At 39.5% G+C, this 21,686-nt stretch overlaps 1 protein-coding gene across 6 annotated transcripts in view; it reads right to left on the minus strand.

Moving 5' to 3' along the window:
• Positions 1–21,686, minus strand: part of PPP1R12A (protein phosphatase 1 regulatory subunit 12A) — a 113,517-nt gene that overhangs the window by 52,261 nt on the left and 39,570 nt on the right. For all 6 annotated transcript variants that reach the window (XM_059471538.1, XM_059471537.1, XM_059471540.1 and 3 more), the window contains exon 2: positions 16,460–16,590. In XM_059471538.1, the coding sequence (XP_059327521.1) occupies positions 16,460–16,590 (131 nt within the window). The remainder of the gene's footprint in view (positions 1–16,459; positions 16,591–21,686) is intronic.

Genomic DNA, 21,686 nt, shown 5'->3' on the forward strand with positions numbered 1-21,686 from the left:
TCAGTAATTTTGTTAGGAACTTAGTGCTACCAGTGGAAAGGAAAGCAATCATTTTCCATGTGGAGATAATTTGACTCTACATTGCATACACAAAGGAAACAGATTTGGTAAACAAGACCAGGTGAATGATGCCCTGACTTCATAGGGCATCACTGAGCAGAAGACAGTACCAGAACAATCCTAAGAATGCAAAGATTTTGCTGTTTACATAAGAAAAATATTTCTCGAATGAACTGTATTTCAAACTAAATGTTAACTAAAACTTATATAGTATGACTTCAAACAAAGGTTTATTTGACATTTTAGTTACCCTGGTGCCATATACTAAAATCTTCACATGCTACCATGTATTATTGTATGTAGGTATGTATGCATATATAACACTTCCATGTTTTGGGAAAAAACCCCAAACAATGTATACAAACAACTGCTTGAATTTTACCTTTTTAAAGTAGATGATACCTTCATCTTAAAATTTCATCTTTCCTATGCAAGCAAACATAATATAACTTCATTTCCTTGATACTTAATTTATACAGCTACATGTATACAGTGAAAAGGAAATTGAAGCTGTGTAATAAAAAGTCCAGACCCATGCATTTTGACACCATGTCTATAAAATGTGCTTTATGTAAACTTGGAAGCAGTGAAAAAGTAAAAACATGTAAGATTTCCACCATCACCTACTAAACTTTTTTGGTATAGCACTTGAATTTGTGTCTTTTGAAATTTTGAAGTTTTGAGTTCAAAAATGGTAACGTTAAACAGACAACTACAGAAGAAAAATTCCGAAAATTCAGTGATAAACTGTATAATGTATTGGAAAATTTTCATTCTAAATCTAATTAGATGACAGAGAAACAGTAGCTTGATTCATACCGTCCTGTTTTATCGAGTTAAAACTTTCAAGTGTTAACACAAGCTAAAGGTATCACCTTTAGTCTCTTGGGATCTAAATATAGAGAACTGTAAGTATCCCAGGAATACTAGGAAAGATAAAAGCAGCAAAAGAAAAGAAAATAATTTGTCCTGATATTTCCATGACAAGGATTATGCAGTCTGGGTAAGACTAGAAGAAGTAGTTTGCTTTGCAATACCATTGTTTTATGAGGGCAAATATACTTCTAACTGAATTTTTTCTTCTAGGAGTCACTGATGTATACTCCTCAATAGCTACTGAAAACTGAAATTAACTACTTTGAAAAAAAAAAAAGCAGCAAACATTTATTTTCCTAGAATTATTATGAAACCCATATACTCTCACATCCTTTAGTGAAAAATATATTTTTATGTAACAAATAAAGAGCTGGAATCTTAGTATATCTGAAACAATAAAAACCAACCCTGAGGTCACTGTACAAAAGCCAAACAGTCCACACCAAAACCAGTCCCAGGAACTGGAAATAAAAAAAGTTTAACTAGCAATGTGACCTACATTCTGAATTAAAAAAAAAAAATCCCAAACCAATAAAAATCCCTTACAACTGAACATTGTGTGTGTCTGTACATCTGTTAACAAAATGCATATATAGACAAAAAGAGAGGAAAACCTCTCTCTGAAGACACTTTGTATACAAAGTTGAGTCATATCTCTGAATTTAGAACTCAAGAATCTGGAAGATGCTCAAACTTGGCTAGCAGCATACACTGCAGATAGCATTTTCATATTATTTATCTCAGCACCAGAAAGAGGGGCATATGTTTACATTGGAACCTTGGCCCAGTTCACAGTATCTGGAAACAAGTTTGCAAAGGCATTACCGATGTAATTAACTTGAAGTACTGGCTGAACTTGAAGGTCACCAGAAGGGCGGAAGGCACAGGGAAGGGCAGAGCACAAGTGGCCATTACAAACTGCTTACTGAGCTCACTGGAGACTCGCTGCTGCAAACAAGGGGTCCCTTCAGACTGTTCAGAAGACTGACAGCAGATCCTGACTCCTAAAATGTGATGAGAGGGACCTGTCTAAAACAATGTTACATATACATATTAAATAAACATGCTCAGTGTGTCCCTCCCGTGAAACAAGGCCTAATTGCCAGTGAGCGGCCCAACTAACAGCACCACTGCCAAGAACTTTCAACTAATTAGCTAACATTTAAGATTTCAGCTAAGCCCAGCTGGTTTTAAAAAAATCCATACATGTTGGAGTTCAAATTAATTCTATGAGTATCTTAACTGAATGACAAAAAGGGGCCAGAGACTGAAAAAGTATCACTGTATACATGCAGCTGTGTAAACCCTTATTTGAAGAAACAAACAAGCAAAAAAATTAAAAACTGACAATTTTGGAATATGTATTTTAATTTGGTTTTTTTTAAGTGCCTTTAAGAATTGTTTCACTGTTTATTTTTTTTAAATATAAAGTATCAATGCACTTGTAAAAGCACATCTCTGTAAAACATCCCTATAACTGGTAGAAATACATTTACAATAACTCTGGCCAAACAATTAGGCCTCCAAGAGACACCTAACAAATAAAAATATAAAATTTTAACATTACTATTTTCAGTTTTTTTAAAAGTTGAAGTATACTGAAACTGTAAAACCTGATTCTTCTCAGACCTTCTATTACTCTAAATGTCAGGGAATATTTCTTAAAATATTTTCTAACTGTAAAATAGTTCCACTCTGATCTCCTAACAATGTTCTTATTAACTCAGACATGGTAGAAATGCTAACTCAAGATTACTTGTCATTTCCAAATGTAGTTTTGTTTTGGTCTGGCTTTATCAGTTTGGAGTTTTATTTGGTGTTTAACTTTCAGCAAAAATAACACTTATAGGCCAGGTAAGAAAAGGTATACATACCTGTAGGATAACATATTGAGAGATAGGATTATAACTTCCATGTGATTCTTGAATTATAAGGATGTACTTCTCAAAATAAAATATTTCAGAAAGTCCTGGTATTTTTATTTTTCTGGAATGTCTTAAAATAATACAAACCTGAAGCAAATCCAGTAGCATGAGAGTAACATTATGCTAAATTCTGTTGTGGTACACGGTATAAATATGCCCTGTGTCAGCGGGCAAGCCCCACGGAAAACATGCAGTTGGCTGAACAGGTACGAACAGCCTGGGTACAGCTACCCCTCAATCACTCCCTCATGCACCCTCACAATGTTACACTCACTTTTGAACATGTAATTCAAACCCCAGATAAATGTAATGACAAAAAGCCACAACTTCCCAGTTTTGGAAACCTATGTTGTATTCCCTACAAGCATTTGGTGGAGAGGGTTAAAACGTGTGCAGCGGGGGGCAGGCAACAGCAGGTCTGTGCAGGCGCGGAGCAGCCCGGCCTGCCGGGGCAGGGACCCTCCCACAGCGCCCCCTGCTCTGCCCCACCGGGGCCTCTCCTCACCCGCGGCAGAGAAATCCAACAGGTCACTTCCCTCAAGCCCCCTTCCCCACAGCTAAGCTACTACTGCAGCTCTCTCTTCTGAATCTAGGATTTATAAAAGAACACGAAGGTTCCAAATTCAGCATTGGAACCAAAACTGCAGAAATTCAAGTGGGCCTAGAATCCTTTCTCCTGCATGATTTTAAGACCAAAAGAGATCAAATCAAATGACTTGAAAAACAAAGTCAAACTCGCAGGGATGTCTTATTCAGGCACTCTGCAAAATGCCATTCCACACTGTCACTCACTGCTGTGCCTCAACATTCTGCCTCTGAGCATTTAAAACTGAATAGAGACTGGCACAAGAAAGACAGGCTTCTGTGATGGCAGTTAAATTTAAATCAAATAATGAAAAAACTCATGCACTTCTAAGGTTATGCTGCTTTGCAAAATCCAGAAGACTTTCACTCACATCTTCCTCTTCTGAAAAAAGAGTGCTGCAGCACTTTTTAAAAAGGAATGCTCCCCCCATAAGCATACCATCAGCTAGTAGCAATGCAAAACACAAAGTTAAATCAGACCAATTAGGGTTATTTAGCATAACTAGACAATTATTTACTCTGAAATACATGATGATTTTAAGAGAGCTAATATCAACAAGAAACCCGAGGTAAATTTCTGATTTTTCTCTTGCAGAACACAAACCCCAGGAATTTCTGATAGCTAGAGATGCTTTAAAAAATAACAACAAAAAATAGATGAGAAACAAATGGCCAAAAGATTTTAAGCAAATAGAAGGGAGACATTTATTTTCAATTTTCATCAGGATAATCCAGACTAAAGCATGTATTTTTTTTCTAAATAATTAGCCAGTTTTCAAAGACAATTTTTATGTCCTTCAATATGCAATAGCTCTTGCACATAGCATCAAATCCAGCTTCTGATTCTCTCCCATGAAGCTCTTATGAAAAGCATCTTGGACTGACACACATCTTTGCTTCAAAATTGTCAAATACTCCCAAAGCTATCAAAGTAGTCAAACAAACAAACAAACAAAAAAATCTTCCTATGTAAACATCACTTTCTATCACTCCTAAATATTGTACCTATAGAAAAAATACATTTATGATTGGGAAGCCAACATTCCATAACATACCAACACATCCCTGAATTTTGCACATAGCTGGCTGTTCCCAGCCTCCACTGCTACTTGTATGCCCAAGGAAGCACACTAAGTAGAATCTCATCAGTCTTCCTTTTTGGTATGCAGGAGCATAAAAGAAACAGTGTAGATAACAGTATCTGGTTAGTTTTAGTCCTCTTGTGCTGCAAGAAACCTCTGAAAGAAGCCAGCTCTAGAAATATTTGTACGTAGGTGGCCAGCTAAACTTAAAACACAAAGATGGAAAAGGAAAAATTCCTACTTGCAGCATCTGAAAAGCAACTGAGCCTTCACATATGCCTTATCCATATAGAGGGAAAGACATTTGAGAGGTGGCAGAGCAATGTTTAGGTGAAAATAAACAGTGAGCGAAGCAAGTAAAGTCAAAAACACGAAGAAAGCCATATAGGGAAACATATGGCCTATTCCAAAAAAAGAACAAACCAAAAACCAACCTACCACAAAAAAACCTGCAAATGAAGCAGCACCCAAGAAAAAACTGAAGTGGATCCTGACATTGCCAGGAGGAATAAAGGGCAAAAATTTCAGCAGGAATGACATGAAGGAAAACAAGAAGTATTTTTAAAGTGCATATCAAATGTTATTTTCATGATGCACTGCATGAACGAGCATTCATTTTGAAGCTTGCAGCATATTGTGCAAAAGTGAAGGCTGAGTATGAAAAATGCCTCACTGCAGCTGCAGAGGTCATACTGTAACTGCAGCTGAAAACACCGTGCTTGGAATGCTTTCCTATAGCAAGTCTCCAAGCATTTGTGGTGATTTACCTAACCATCATCAAGGTGAACAACTGGGATTGAGTTCCAGGGGTTGAGAAGAAGAGGTAACAGCAGCATGGAGGCAGAAGAGGAGGAGGGAGAAAGAAGACCATGCTGCTTCCCAGTTTCCTCAGCTAAGAAGAGGTGATCCCACCAGGAGCTCACCATCCCTCCAGCCTTACTGCCAAAAGCAGCATTGCTATATTTGGGTATGGCAGCATCAAAAATAATGATTTTATCTGTTGACTTCTATTTCAGCAGAAGTTATGAGTATGGACTTAACAGGCTTGTTTTGCTCCAACAGCCACATGACTGCATTTATATCAGAAAAATTTAAACCAAGATAAATTAATTTCCTGTGTTAAAAAAGATCTTAGTATATACATAACTACTACATCACAGAACTTATCTTACTTGTAATTATATTACATAACAATATAGTAAGCAGACCTCTCTGTAAAGCAACGCTACTATCACAGTTGCAGTTTCTAGCATCACTCAGTAGTACTGAACTTAGTCTGACCCCCATTTAGATACCAGCAATCTGCACTTCATGGCAATTGTTTACATGTTCAGTCTGCTTTGAATTTCCTTGAAATCAATCTTTTTCCAAAATAAAATCCTACTCTTAATTCAAATGTCTCAATCATTTGATGAGCAGTATCTTGTCTGTAATAAAGAGGTTTCAAATAATTACTTTTCTATACCTTCTTCTTGTCAAATCCACTGTTTATAGAAAACCCTCATACTTCTGTGTCTTAGCGTCTGAATTGTACCCAAATAACCCACTTTCATCAATGCACAGCAGCCCTTATGGGTCTAGAGACACCATGGCTACATCTACATGCATTTTAGGAGAACTCAAACATCTTTTACCCTGCCTCAGTCAGGGGTAAGACTAGAAAACCACACACAGATTATGGTCATCTGCACTGAAATGACACAGTTTAGGATAGCCAACAAAAGACGTGGCTTTAAGACAGGATAGGTAGGTCATAAATTGTTTTGGTGTCACTAGAAAGTCTACTGTATTGTGACAGAATAGGGTCAAACTTGCAATAGATAAACCACTCAAGTAAAAGCTGCAAGAAAATCAAAACTGAGATGCAGAGAAGTGGCAATCTATACCACAACCTTGTTTTCTCCTAGAACACAATCCTCAAAACCAACTTTGTTGCAAGTTAAATTATTTTTATATCAGATAACTCAATAAATACTATATTCAGTGGTCAACAGCACTAATAATTCCATAGATTCCACAGTGTACAGAGGATCTATCATTGCCTCTGTCATCCAGCAATCTTGAACTGGTTGATGAGGCCCCTCACACGTGACAGTACACCACACTCACCAAGCCTTTGTGCAATTCAGAACTTGGTTGCCCATGAATATAATATATCTAGAGCTGCTCTCCCATGTTCTAGTCCTACCTAGGAAACAGGAGTTTACTGGTGCAACGGGCAGTTCCAATCTATCAGCTGGGAAGGATCTGAGTGCTGTTTCTTGTGAGTCTATACAATCTCTCGCATTTTCCATATCTATCACTCTTCTGTATATGTTCTTTTCCTTATGTACCACCTTCGGCTTCAGAATTAGATGTAAGGCATCTACTTTGAATTGTTCTCAGAATACCAATAAAACCAATGTTTTGTGAGAAATAAGTAAGATCTCTCCTATTTCACTTCTCAATGCATAATAGTTTTTTAGACATCAGCTCCATTTTCAAATTCTTTTTCAGCCAAATACTAAGAGAGCATTACAATGGGCATCAGTTCCTTGACTTTCATTAGATTGAATGAACTGCTAAACTGTATTAAAAAAAGATATTTCCCATTAAATTGTGTTCCTGAGGAAGATATCTCTGAACCTAATTTCTATTACATTTACCCTTAGAAGAACAGGAACACTTACAAAATACTAATACATTAACTAAAAATATTTAGGGTCACAAATAGAGATGCACACAGTAAGCCAATCTGAAGAAAGGCAGCTATAGAGCACACACTTTGTTCATACTACAGTGACCAGCTCTCCTTGACTCCCTCACCTGAACAAACATGTATGAAAATCACTTAAGTGCTATAGTTTCCTCTAACCCATCAACCATATTTTACTGTGTATTTCCATCAGCTGGGTTTTATCCACACATCAGATCACAGCTACACAGTAGAAAAGATTACACTCTACCACATAATGACATGATTTCAAAAAGGGAACTTCACCACCAACCTTAACAATCTCATTAGCATTTCATTATTCTTAGGACATACTTACATGCAGCAAAAACATGCTGGAAACAGGACACTACCACAGTACATCTTCATAAAAGAAAATGCCAACTGATAGTACCCCAGTGATCTTCTCCCAGTCTGTCCACTATTTTATCTAACAGAATTTAGCTTTATCATTGTAGATAATTAATGCAAGTTTGGAGAAGAAGGAATTTTTATGTTGCACAGAGCATCACAATTTGACTGGGGGCGGAGAGTAGGGGACACGTTTTTTCCCCAATCTGTTTTTTCACAAAGAAGGCAACAAATGGAAATTAACTGTAACAATCTTCTAAAGCCTGCAGCGACCTTTTCCCAGCTCTCAAAAAAACCACTTGCAGCTTTACCAATATCAACTTGTAAGAGTCAGTCATTCTTCTAGAAGAGATGTTTTTCCTTGGCTGGGAATATATCTTCTTTCCCTGTTTTTATTTTATCACATATGTTTTATCCTTCTGAAGTCCTCTTCTCATTTTCTTGAGTGGGCTGTATGATGTTTCATCTTTCCTTCCTTTTACTTTTAATTCTACACCTCCAGTCAGCATTTCCTACTATTTAAATAAACACTTTGGATCCTGACAAAAACATCCTTTCACCTTATAGCCTCTCTGTAAGATCAAACCTCATACCAGTTTGCATCATCAGTTTGCATGTGGTTTACCTCAGACCACAAGCTTCACCTTGTTGTTCAAAAATCCAAATTTCCAATTATTCTCCAAAGATCCATATCTGAATGTATCACTAGTAATATCACTTCCTACTCAATTAAAACCATAACTTGTAACCAAGCTGAAGGAGATAGGAGCCATCCCTGACATTTTTATTAGTGTGCTTTGCCTAAGTAATGTTTTGCTCTTTAGGATTAAAATAGGTTACAGCAAAAGAGCTTAGATTAAAAACTCACTAATAAGTAAGAAATAGCTTCAGATGATCAAGTTATTAAGACTTTGGGAGAAGATGGATTAAAAACAACTGCTTTGAAACATACTTTCTGGCACTAACACCCTCAGATATCATGAAAGAACATTGTACAGTACCAACTGGTTCAGGCTCATGAGCTGGGAGATGAACCATGGGACTCCACCACTGAACAGGCAGCTCTACTCAGCCGGGCTTCCAATCAGAAGTAGAAGATATGTCTGAAAAGCAGCTTAGACTTTTTTTTTTTAACCTGCATATCTATGCCAATTGCTGCTGGCAAGCCAGGTCAGCTCAGTGATCCAGAAGAGAATAAAGCCTCCAAAGCCCCTGAAGGCTATTCTTATGCATATAGCTCCCACACTGGTGTGTGATCATTAGATAACACGAGGGAAGGTGGAGGAGGCAAAACCAAGGGAGGAAGTGAGTATCTGCCTGTTTCTGCAATAGTCTCAAGTTAGATCAGTCTAATCATGTTGCCAAACTCACTGAATTCTCTTGACTACCAGGCAGCACCCACAGCAGTCCCCCCAAGGCAATTAGAGCTGTAAGAAAACCACCTATCACTGAACACACAGATATCCAACTACAGGTGTGCAGGACTGTCTCGAAGTCCTCTGTCTATCAGACAAGGATCACTCATTTAGTCTTAATGGACTGTTACCAAAATAGGGAGATCCTGGGACAATGGTTTGCAAAGGCTTCAGCAAACAAGTTTGGCTGGGTTCACTTTCAGGTGTCTGGAGTCTGGAAGAACAGATGGGCGTCAGCAGCAAGCCTGTGGTTACACACAAGCCTGTTAAAATCTGCTTTAAATATTAGGGGAAGGAAGGGATATATAACATAGGAAACTTTGGGCAGAAAGGAAAAGTCGGTATTTTACAGCAACAGAGTTGGTCAAGATACTATTCTCTTCCTAAATAAGCTGAGGAGACTCTGAACTTGAGATGTTTTTCTGTTTCTGACTGTAATCATATGCTCCAGCCTTCAAAACCTCTTAAATAAAGAAGATATATTTTGAAACTGGGCTAAGTCTTAGGATTAGTATGGGTATCAAACTACAGGTATCAAACATGCTTCTCAAACATAAAAGCTACCTAAAAGAGTCAGTGCAAATACCCAGTTAACATCAAGCCCATCTCCAAACATAAGATCTCCAAGGAGAACTAAAGGAGAGCAAATACATGCTACTTTTCATATAATACCTTTCCAACTACTGCTATAGACTTCCTCAATCAGATTCCATTTGTATGTATGTATCCTGCCTTAATATTTTTTAACATATCCACCCTCCATAGATTTGTCATCCCTTGAACCCATGAGGAATTTCAGTAACTCCAGCAACATTTGTCAAACTGCTTGTAATACCTACTGCATGAAGGTATGAAAATGCTATTCTTCCTTCAGCAGACATCTCTCTCCCCCTTCAGTTTTTGGGTGGTTTTTTGCAACAAAACTGTAACTGTCACTGACTTTATGTTAATTTTGAAAAACATTTTTCTTATACTTCTTTGAAGATGCATCTTTCATTCTGGGTAAAATGAAAAAGCATTCGTATTTAAGTAGTAAAACTGCATAGTAGCCTCTGAACAGTTGCAAACAAGGTTCAAAATACATCAACTACAAACTCACAACTAGGCAACCTACAAACCCCACAAGAAAGTAATTTTTAACACAGACTAATTATTGAACAAAAGAGAAATTTCTGATACTTCAGGTTTTTCTTTATCTGGTGCAATACATAGCAGAGAAATAAAAAAGTAAGCATTTTAAAATTGTTTCTTAAATGCCACTTTTGCCCTCCCCCATTACTTATTTTGCATTCAAAAAAAGTTGTTTATTCCCTGATACTGAAATAATATACGAACTTTTCAACCACAGAAAAGCTCTATCAGACAAAATAATTCCTTATACACAAGAAAACAATTGTATAAAGGCAAATTCAAGAGTCCTACCCATTAAATAGCATCTTAAAGAATGCACACAAAATTTCTGTTTAAGTCCTGTATTCAAGTTAGTTTCTTTTCACGTAACTACAATTTTACAAAGAATTTCATGTTGACTTCTTAATTTAAACTAATACATTAGTGAAAAAAAAGCTTGCTTGGGTAAAGCTTTCTGTGTACAAAAAAAAAAAAAAGGAGAACAGAAAAGAGAACATACTATACAAAATCCACCTATTATGGAAATGTTGAAGAATTTTGATTTAAAACATGTTCATATTACAATTGCTTGCAAGGTGATTTACATAATCTTAAACTAGATGAACAGCAATCTAAATAGACAATTCTAAAATTAAAGTATTCAAAGAATTTCTAGTAAGCTGAAACACTCAATATTTACAAATGTCAGAAACAACAGAAGCAGTTGCCTTCCATACCAGAAATTTTACTTTTACAGCAGGACTCCCCCTTTGCAAGCAGCTGACACATTGTTACACACTAAACCATGTTCTTTGCTGTATTTCAATTGAAGTGGCCTTCTGTAAGACAAACATTTCTCAAAGTGGAAGACGCATTTTTTTAGAAGAGACAGGAAACATAGTCAAGAAAAAATGGCAGTTCTGAAGGAGCAGGAAACTGAAATGGCACAGGAGATACTGCTGGGAGAAGCTGTCACAGGAGTGGTGAGCCCAGGGGATGATAACAGGGACAGGGAATACACCTGCAATGACAAGCCCACTGACCAGACAGTACAGAGTAAAATAAAATCCCAGCAAGTGGGAGGCCATGTCACATATTCACTCAGCTCACTAGCAATTAGCATGGGACCAAGGCAAAAATATTGCTGAAGTGATGGCTCCCTGAGATATCCAGAGAAGCTTCCTACCATCTCCATGTTCTGTACTTCTCACAGATCTCCAGCACATGGAGAGCACTCACTGAGGAACATCTGAGTAGCAGCAGGGACTACTTAAAAGTAAAGTGTACATTACAGGTCATATATAGACCTTATAGCAGCCTTCTTGTACCTAAAGGGGCCTGTAGGAGAGCTGAAGAGGAACTTTTAACAAGAGCATGCAGGGACAGGAAAAGGGAAAATGGCTTCAAACTGAAAGAGGGAAGGTTTTGATTAGATATTAAGAAGAAAATCTTCACATCTACAGGACAAGCAAGGGATCAAGTGCACACAGCATGGGTTTAGGAAAGGCAGGTCCTACCTGACCAACCTGATCTCCCTTCTGTGACCAGATGACCCATCAACGGGATGAGAAAAGCTGTGGATGTTGTCCACTGAGATTTCAGAAAAGCTTTTGACACTCTCTCTCAGCAGTCCCCTGGAGAAACTGGGTTCTCATGGCCTGGTCAGGCACACTCTTTGCTGGATAAAAAACTGTCTTGATAGACGCACCCAGAGAGTGCTGGTGAACAAGTTACATCCAGCTGGGAGTTGGTGTTCCCCAGGGTTCTGCACTGGGGCCAGTCCTGTTTATTATCTTTATGGATGATATGGACAAGGGGATCTAGGACACTCTCAGTCAGTAAGCTCAGCAGGAGTGTTGATCTGCTGGAGGACACAAAGGCTCTGCAGAGGGCTCTGGACAGGCTGGATCAGTAGGCCAAGGCCAACTGGATGAGGTTCAATAAGGCCAAGTACTGGGTCCTACACTTGGTCCCAACAACCCCATGCAGTGCTGCAGGCTGGGGACAGTGGCTGGGAACTGCCCAAGGGATAAAGCAGCTGGGAATGCTGGTGACAGTGGCTGAACATGAGCCAGCTGTGCCCAGATGGCCGAGAAGGCCAATGGCATCCTGGCCTGGATCAGCAATGGTGTGGCCAGCAGGAGCAGGGCAGGGATTGTGTCCCTGTACTTGGCACTGGTGAGGCCACACCTTGAGTCCTGTGTCTGGTTCTGGGCCCTTCACTGCAAGAAGGACGTTGAGGTGCTGGAGAATGCCCAGAGAAGGGCAACAAGGCTGGGGAAGGGTCTGGAGCACAAGTCCTGTGAGGAGTGGCTGAGGGAGCTGGGGTTGTTTAGCCTGGAGAAAAGGAGGCTCAGGGGAGACCTCTCTCCACCTCCCTGAAAGGAGGCTGTAGCCAGGTGGGGCTTGGTCTCTTCTCCCTGCTAACAGGGACTGGATAAAAGGAAACGGCTTCAAGCTGAGCCAGGGAGGTTCAGGTTGGACACGAGGAAGAATTTTCTCGCTGAAAAGGGCAGTTAAGCATTGGAACAGGCTGCCCAGAGAGGCTGTGGAGTCACCATCACTGGAAACATTCAAGAAACAACTGGACAGGACAGCTTTATGGTCATGGTGGTGTTCAGTCAAAGGTTGGACTCAGTGATCTTGGAAGTGTTTTCCAACACAAATGATTTTATGGTGAAACACCAGAACAGTTTGCCCAGAGAAGTCGTAGATCACCCATTCCTCGAATTGTTCAAAGCCAAGTTGAACATGGCTCTGGATAACCTGGTCTAGTTGTAGACGTCCCTACTCACTGCAGAGGGGTTGGACTAGTTGACCTACGAAAGGTCTCTGCCAGCTCAAATACTCTGTAATTCTAGGATTAGAATTAAAATCTCCTAGTTCAGTTGCTTTCTTAAATATCATTTTAGATTTTGAGACATGCAAGCCTGAAATAATCTTTCCCATATTTGGATGATTTAAAAGAGTTGCGCTATCTCAATAAGTAAATTTCAACTAAGACAAGGAAGGGAGGGGAGGGAAGGGGAGGGAAGGGAAGAAGGAAGGAAGTGGCGGAAGGAAGGAAGGAAGGAAGTGGCGGAAGGAAGTGGCGGAAGGAAGGAAGTGGCGGAAGGAAGTGGCGGAAGGAAGTGGCGGAAGGAAGTGGCGGAAGGAAGTGGCGGAAGGAAGTGGCGGAAGGAAGTGGCGGAAGGAAGTGGCGGAAGGAAGTGGCGGAAGGAAGGAAGGAAGTGGCGGAAGGAAGGAAGGAAGGAAGGAAGGAAGGAAGGAAGGAAGGAAGGAAGGAAGGAAGGAAGGAAGGAAGGAAGGAAGGAAGGAAGGAAGGAAGTGGCGGAAGGGGCGGAAGGAAGGGGCGGAAGGAAGGGGCGGAAGGAAGGGGCGGAAGGAAGGGGCGGAAGGAAGGGGCGGAAGGAAGGAAGGGGCGGAAGGAAGGGGCGGAAGGAAGGGGCGGAAGGAAGGGGCGGAAGGAAGGGGCGGAAGGAAGGAAGGGGCGGAAGGAAGGGGCGGAAGGAAGGGGCGGAAGGAAGGGGCGGAAGGAAGGGGCGGAAGGAAGGAAGGGGCGGAAGGAAGGGGCGGAAGGAAGGGGCGGAAGGGGCGGAAGGGGCGGAAGGGGCGGAAGGGGCGGAAGGGGCGGAAGGGGCGGAAGGGGCGGAAGGGGCGGAAGGGGCGGAAGGAAGGAAGGAAGGAAGGAAGGAAGGAAGGAAGGAAGGAAGGAAGGAAGGAAGGAAGGAAGGAAGTGGCGGAAGGAAGGGGCGGAAGGAAGGGGCGGAAGGAAGTGGCGGAAGGAAGGGGCGGAAGGAAGGGGCGGAAGGAAGTGGCGGAAGGAAGGAAGGAAGGAAGGAAGGCAAGCCTAAGAAAACTTTAGATGGCAGCCGAAGAAGCAGAAACAAGATTGCCAAGTCCCCAGTTTGAGAAGCACTACAAAGCTGTGCAACAGGCGATTCCACGGGAAGATGAGAAAGGGAAGCACAGGTCAGACTTTCTCCAGCCCTTTATTAATAAAGGTAGAAAACAACAGAACTCATTCCCTGAGTGTCTTCTCTCTTGCACAAAAATAGGTGTTAAAAGTACAATACATCAGATTCAGTCACAAACATGCACACACACATTCTCATGCCTCCCAGGAATGCATCCTCACTAAAGGAGATGCTGCATCCAACACATACTATGGATTAAATAAAAACAAAATTTCTAATCTCTGGTATTTTATTGTATCATCCTTTCACCTTCCCTCACAGAATTCACAGAATCACTGGGTGGGAAAAGACCCTAAAGATCATTGAATCCAACCCATGCCCTAACACCTCAAGTAAACCATGGCACTGAGTGTCACATCCAATCTTTTCTTAAACACATCCAGGCATGGTGACTCCACCACCTCTCTGGGCAGACCATTCCAGAACTTTATCACCCTTCCTGTAAAAAACTTCTTCCTAATATCCAACCTGTATTCCCCTTGACGTAGCTTGAGACTGTGTTCTCTCATACTGTCAACTGCTGTCTGGTGAAAGAGACCAATCCCCACCTGACTACAGCCACCTTTCAGGAAGCTGTAGAAGCTGTAGAAAGTGATAAGGTCACCCCTTTTCTCCAGGCTAAACAAGCCCAGTTCACTCAGTTGTTCCTCACAGGGTTTGTGTTCCAAGCCCCTCACCAGCCTCATTGCCTCCTCTGGACGCGCTCAAGCGTCTCAACGTCCTTCCCAAACTGAGGGGCCCAGAACTGGACACAGCACTCAGTTTTGCTTCAGCTGTAAATTGTGGTTTCTAGAATTCATTTTTGTAAATTATTTGAAGATGAGATTGTGGAGAAGCCGTCTGAAGAAGATCTAAACTCTATGGGCATCATCAGCTATAAATACTGCTCCATTCACATCAGGTTCTCCTTCTCAGCTGTATATGGAAATTTGTTTCAACAGCTTATCTTCGAAACTCCACGCACCTCAGAATCACTGCTCTTCCAACATCTTAGATTCTCACATCCCAAAGGACTACAGTTCAATAACCCCATTTCTCTAAAGGCTATCTATAGAAAATTTGCAGAGGTGTTCTGCCCCAATCTGAGAGAACAAGAACCAGACAGATCTCAGATATTCAAGTCAATAGTGAAAAACTGTTCAGTGGACAAGGGACACTGCTCACTCTTTCCCAACTAAGTGCCTGTGTTCAGCTGCAATGCCAAATCAAGATCATTTAACTAAACTTTTTCCTGTTGTAGAATAAAGGCAGGTGTTTTACTTCCACTAAACTGTAGAAAGGCCTATATTATCTCAATTTGCAGGGAAATTCTTTAGCCAAGTACAGTATAATAGTATAGCCAAGAAGTAAACACTTCCAGTACTCATGCAAGGGGGACAACAGCATCAAACATCAGCATAGCGTAGAAAGGCAGATTACAAAGTTAGTGGCCACACAGTGCCCCAGGTTATACAAAGGATATACAAAGGATGTCCCTCTGTGAACATCTCAAAAAAAATTCCAGGGAAAATGATATACCAGAGTCTCCAGAATTTTTCACTTCTCTCTAGACTGCAGCAAGTAAAACTCTCAGACTCACAGAACAAACTCACAATTTTCATTCTTCACCACTGCAATTAGTACATAATTATATGATAAAATACTGCTTTCTATTTTATCCAAATCTTACATTGGATCAGATGTCACAATGAATTTGGTAAAATTAATGAATTTTGTGTTTACCCAAAGGGTTTTAAAAAAGACTTTATTAACTGCTATGAAAAATTTTAATTTTAGCACACCTTCAGTGGCCCTCAAAAGACTTCAAAAATAGTAAAACCACTCCTGGAACTCAGTAGTGAGTAAGCTTTAACTAACACTGAAACAGGCATCCAGCATTTATTGTAGGCTTTTGCTCCACAGCCAAAAGAACTAGCCAATTGTTCTATACCATTGCTGAAAAACAAACGTTTCAAGACTGCAAATACAACTGTAAAACTTATCTCCTACATACAGACTTATCTGAGGATAATATTTCAGACTATTAATAAATGTAATTTGGAACATTGTCCCTGTGCCTTCCCCCAGAAAGCCTTTCTACAGAAAAAAAATAATATAAAGAAATAATCTGCCAGTCATAGGCAGTCTTATGTTTGTTTGTATCTACCTAGTATACAATGTAAAAAAACTAGAAATAGAAAATGCAACACACAAAGTATAGACGTAGCACACTTCACAATCAACACACAATATCAAAGCATTCTTCCTCACTACACATCCCAGAGGCAACTAAAAACACAACTTATGAATACCATCTGCTTCTATTGTCTCTCTAGCAATGTATGAGCAAAATACACAGATTTAAAAATAGAGGAAAAAGTCTTACTCTGCTATATCAAGATATCCACAGGAAGCAGCTGCATGTAGAGGTATCCAGCCTTCATTATCTGGTTGATTAATATTTGCTCCATTTTCCACCAGAAATTTCACCATATCTACGTTATCATCTATACAAGCCTACAAAGAAAGAAAGAGTTAAGAAGTAAGTTCATATCAAAGCTGTTCTACAATGGACATCTTTAAGCAAAATCTTTGGGAGAAAACGTAAGTATTTTCAGTTCTGAGGAGGAAGTAGGGTTTCTTTGTTGGGGTCTGACAGCAAAACAGGAAGAATTTGAGAGATAAACAACAGGTGTTCCAGATCTATAAAACTTTTTAAATAAATTAGTTTAAAAAAGCAAAAAAATATTATTTTCTCAGGTAAATGCATTCTGGTTTTCTGATAAGCCCTTTACAAACCCCATTGAACCCTTATTGTCCAGTATAAAATGGTTCCTCAAGCCGTCCCTTCATCCCAGGTCCAGCTCAGCCACTTGAGTGGATATTAAAATTGAATAAACAGCTACACCATGAAGCAGAATTGTGACTAAGAGCAAGGGAAACACTTTGAAAACAATACCATAATGTGATTTTACCTGCAATGTTCATGAAACTGTGGGGTACAATGGGGATGCTGCATAGTATTTTAACATCACCCCACTGTTTCCTACTGCAGTATATTCCATACCACCATAAATCTTATAACAGTCTATTAATCACTCCTGTTTGTAAACTTATTTGAGTATCATTTAGGCAGTTGCAAAAATCTTATCATCAGCCCACATCTGTTAATTACCAAGCAAACAGCGTTGCTCAGATGCAGAACTGCTGCCATTCTGCAGAACTCCATCTTGGCTGACTCCTGTTTTGCCTTTCTTCTCTGTGTTCCAGTATTTTTCTCACAGGGTGCTCAGTGAGTTTTCCTGCCAACTTCTATCCTGCTGCCCTTAAAAGGGCAGAGCAACTGAGAGAAAAGTCCCTCTGCATTTCAGGGCAGCAAGAACTCCAAGCAGCTAGACCCCACAAGACTGGTATTAATTTTTCAGCTTAATAAATCAACAATGCTACATAGCCACATGGCTGAAATGAGAACCTCTACTCTTGAGCTCCTAAATCCTACTAGGGAATTATGCCTCTAATGAAATATAACTAAGGTATAAATTTTACTTTTCAGAATACTTCTGAAAAATTCCCAAAATCACATAATGTTTCACTACAGAAAGAAAACAACTCGGATATCACTATTTAAGCAACTGCATGCTCAAAGATTAATCCTGAAGCTTTCCTCCATTCTGCAATGCTGAGGCAACAGCCACACCATGAGGAGAATGTTGCTGCCCAGTGTAAGGAGCCAAAGAAAACCAGCCACAAATCATCCTTCTTTAACTCCATTTGCTTTAGTTAGGTACAGCTAGACTGCAACTAGACTGCAATACACTGCTTGCATTATTTGTTTTTCAGTTAAAAAGATAACCCCATTCTTAAATGAAATCTTCCCTTTCTTTTCAGGTATTCTTGAAAACTGACTTGAAAACTTTTTAGTCATATCCATCCCTAATAAAATAATTTCTTAACATACTCCAACAATAAAGACTACCAGTTTGTCAACCATATTTGTCTTCAATTTCTCCCACTTATCAACAGTGTACAATGATTACACACTTATAACAAGCTCTGAAAGAAGAGAATCACCTCTTTTTGTAAGACTTAATTTTGTAACTTAGTGATAAAGAGTCCAAACACAAGATATGGTTAATCAGTTTAGGAGGAAAAGAAATTCAAGAAACTCAGATGTCTACACTTAACAGAAATATCAACCATATATAGCCATATATCCAGTTTTTCTGGATATTCAATTTGTCCAACCACTGATATTCTACATCTATAATAATATTCACCATAAGGAAAAATAAATTTATATCAGAAACATTTTTTCCAACACAGGTATTTGAATACTAAATTTTAATATGATGCATGCTTAAGATCTTAAAATTCAAAAAAATTCATTATCTGTGAAAAAAGCTGTCTTAAAACTGATTACTGCTATTAACCAAAAAACCCAAAAACCAACCAACAAAAAACCAAAAACCCCAAAAACAAAAACCCAACCATCTGATTGTGACACAACTCAACAATTCTTGCCTATTTTTCAAATACACATGAGAAAACCTGGCAAGACATAGTCATAAAAGTGCTGTTGCTAAGTGAATCAAAAGCTTACATATGCAGCACATTAAAAGACATATGACTAAGTGGCTAAAAATATTTGACCAAATTTGGGCAGTTTATTGTGCCATACATGGCAATAATCAGGAGAGCTCAAATACACTTTTCAGATATTATCAGAAACTGTACATTCATAACCAAAAATATTTTATTAAAAACTTGCTGTTGTCTCCAAAAAGATAATACCTATCTTAAGTCTAGTACAACAAATTGCAATTGATTCTATTGCTGAAAAACATGAATGGATTGCATCCTATGTCTCCATGTGCCCTTTTTTTTCTTAACAGAACTACAGGCAGGTGTTACATAGATCCTATCACTCTCAGCACTTTCCGTAGGAAAGGCACTCTCACTATCATCAGGTACCTTAAGACAGAAAGCCAAGAAACAAATGTTATAAAAGAAATTTTATCTAAATGTTTTTCCATTTCTACTGCACTGTTCACTTCTAAAAGCAATATTTATCAAGTGTCAGAAGTGCCTCTGTTGTTAAAGACTGACATCTCAACCACAAAAGGAAAGCTTGTCAGAGCAGCGTGATAAACTTAAAGCAGTAGTCACTGAACAGACTGCCCTTCTAGATCTCAGCCTGCAGGTTATTACAAAGGGAAAAGCAATGTTCATGCAAGATGTAAATAACTAGAATTCCACTGATGCTGCAGTAACTCAGAAAGATAAATTCTCACTTTTATTTCTGTCCCAGAATCTGAACACAGGATACAGACAGCTGCAGGTCTTCCTTCTGCACATCTCTTACAGCCCTTCCAAGACTCACCTCAGTTCTTTGCAGTCTCTGCCCTTATTCCCAGTCTCTCCCTCCATGGCCCACATTCACACCAAGAGCACCGTAAACCACTCAGTGAAAGCACAGGTCATCCTGAAGCTCTTTCCAAGTGCTTGCAAAACACATCTGCAGAGCACATACACCAGCCAGCTCCTAGGGCAAGCAGAACACGGGAGCTCACACACAAGATACCCTTCATCCCATGAACTGCTTTCTCTCCCTCAACCCCTCACCAACTGCAGAAAGGCATTTCCACATGAAGCACTCATTACCCTGCCAGATTTGACCTAGCAAACGGGCCTCAAACAGAACGACAGCTGCCAGTGCAATCATACAAACCTTGTTTCCTTTGAGAACCAATTTAGAAATTAGGCTAATCAGTCATAAAGTCAAAGCAAAGTTGAGAATACAAAGTCTGGTTACCTTTTCTGATAAGAAAAAGGAAGTACACTGAAGTCCAGAAAAGAAAACCACTTTCCATTTGTACAACAACCTGAAACTTGGACTACAAAGACCAGCAAAAATCAACAGCACCTGGCTCCCACACAGACCAGTCCTAGGTAGGTCTAGCTTGTGCTGGTAACAACATTTTAACATTTTCCCATAAATACCCAAAAGGAGACAACCAGATACCTGCTGAACATGCTAGACTATAAACTGTCTGCCACAACTTCGTATTTCAGTGCAAGTGGCAGGTGATGTTGCTGGCTCTTGATACTACGCGCTAAGAACGCAGGTGACGGGGAAATACAACTTAGTCAGTAGCCTTAAAATGAAGCAATTTTAAAAGAAACATCAGAAATGCTTGGTTCTTCAGGGAGTAAGCACCCAAAGAATTCAGCAGACAGCACTCTCACCCAAAAGACAGGAAGAACAAGCCTGTAACTATTTTGAAAAAATCAGAAATCTTGTAGGGAAAGAAGCAATCAGTCTGTTAGAGCACTGTCCCATTTCCATGAAGCAGACCCATACACCATGCACCTTACATGGGGCTACAATTTTTACTGATTTTCATTAACATCTAAAGAGGTAACGCCATCTAAATTAGGCATTCAGACATTACACTTCTTTTAGTGAGTTTTGGTAAAGTTTGTCTCCGTTCTCCACAAACAGATTAAAATCTACCCTTTTACTGATTAGATCAGTATTCTGATCTAGTCCATAAACTATTTTGCATCTATTATGAAAGCAAATGTTTTTTGTTTGACACCTCTGCCATCACATTTAATTTTTTCCTTTTTTACTCTTGCTACAGGAAAGAGTCAAGAATATGAACACAGAAGAATATATTAAAGGGATGAAACAAGTCCAACAGCCATTCTGAATTGCCTTGTGAATACTGGAAACACGAAGAAGACCTCACACAGTGGGTCTGGAGTATAGTTTGTCCCCTCTTTCAATTTTTCCAGTGAAGTAATTCCAGTTGGTCCAACGGGACTTAGCAGGACATGAACATCTGCGCTAATGCACCTGAGAATCAAATTAAAGCAGCAGAGATAGTTAAAAATGGCTCCTGTTCTCTTTACCTTGGGTTGCTTGTTCCTCTGCCATCACATACCACACTTCCTTACTATGTCAGCTATGCTGACACATTGTGCTAAACTGGATCAGAAAGGCAACTAGAATTTAAAATGAAATAAATAAGAAAAAGAAAGAAAAATAATCTTATCTTTATATGTTTAAAGCAGAATTATTTGCTTGGATTACATTAAAATGGGTTTTGTATTCAGAGAAGCAGCATTGTTCTGAAATTCATTTTCATGTTCTAATTCCACTATCAAAGAAACAAAATTTAGTTGCCCTTTGAATTTTCACCCATTATAAAGCCTGTGTTAAAGCTTCTTGTTTCAAACTGACACTTTTTGAAAGACATATTTCTAAATTAGCAACTGATTCTTACCCCTTGTACTTTTGAATTTACAACACATTTAAGCCTAGTTTCTTGTTTGTAAGTATTTCACAGAAAAATAAAATATTTTGGGTTGGAAGAGACACATCTATATCCAAATGCCTGTCATGGGCAGGAACGTCAGGCTGCTGAGAGCCCCATCCAACCTGGCCTTATACAGCCTTCCTACAGAAATCACGTAACTCACTGTCTATCTCACTGTCCTCCCTCCCTTCCTTACACTTCCTCAGCAGTTCCACCTCAAACTGAGACAGGAACAGAGGCTGAAGAGAACTAAATTCACCAGCTGTCATGAGAAGGTGGTTAACCATGAAT

The sequence above is a fragment of the Ammospiza nelsoni genome, chromosome 5, assembly GCF_027579445.1.
Source record: "Ammospiza nelsoni isolate bAmmNel1 chromosome 5, bAmmNel1.pri, whole genome shotgun sequence".
Lineage (NCBI taxonomy): Eukaryota > Metazoa > Chordata > Aves > Passeriformes > Passerellidae > Ammospiza > Ammospiza nelsoni.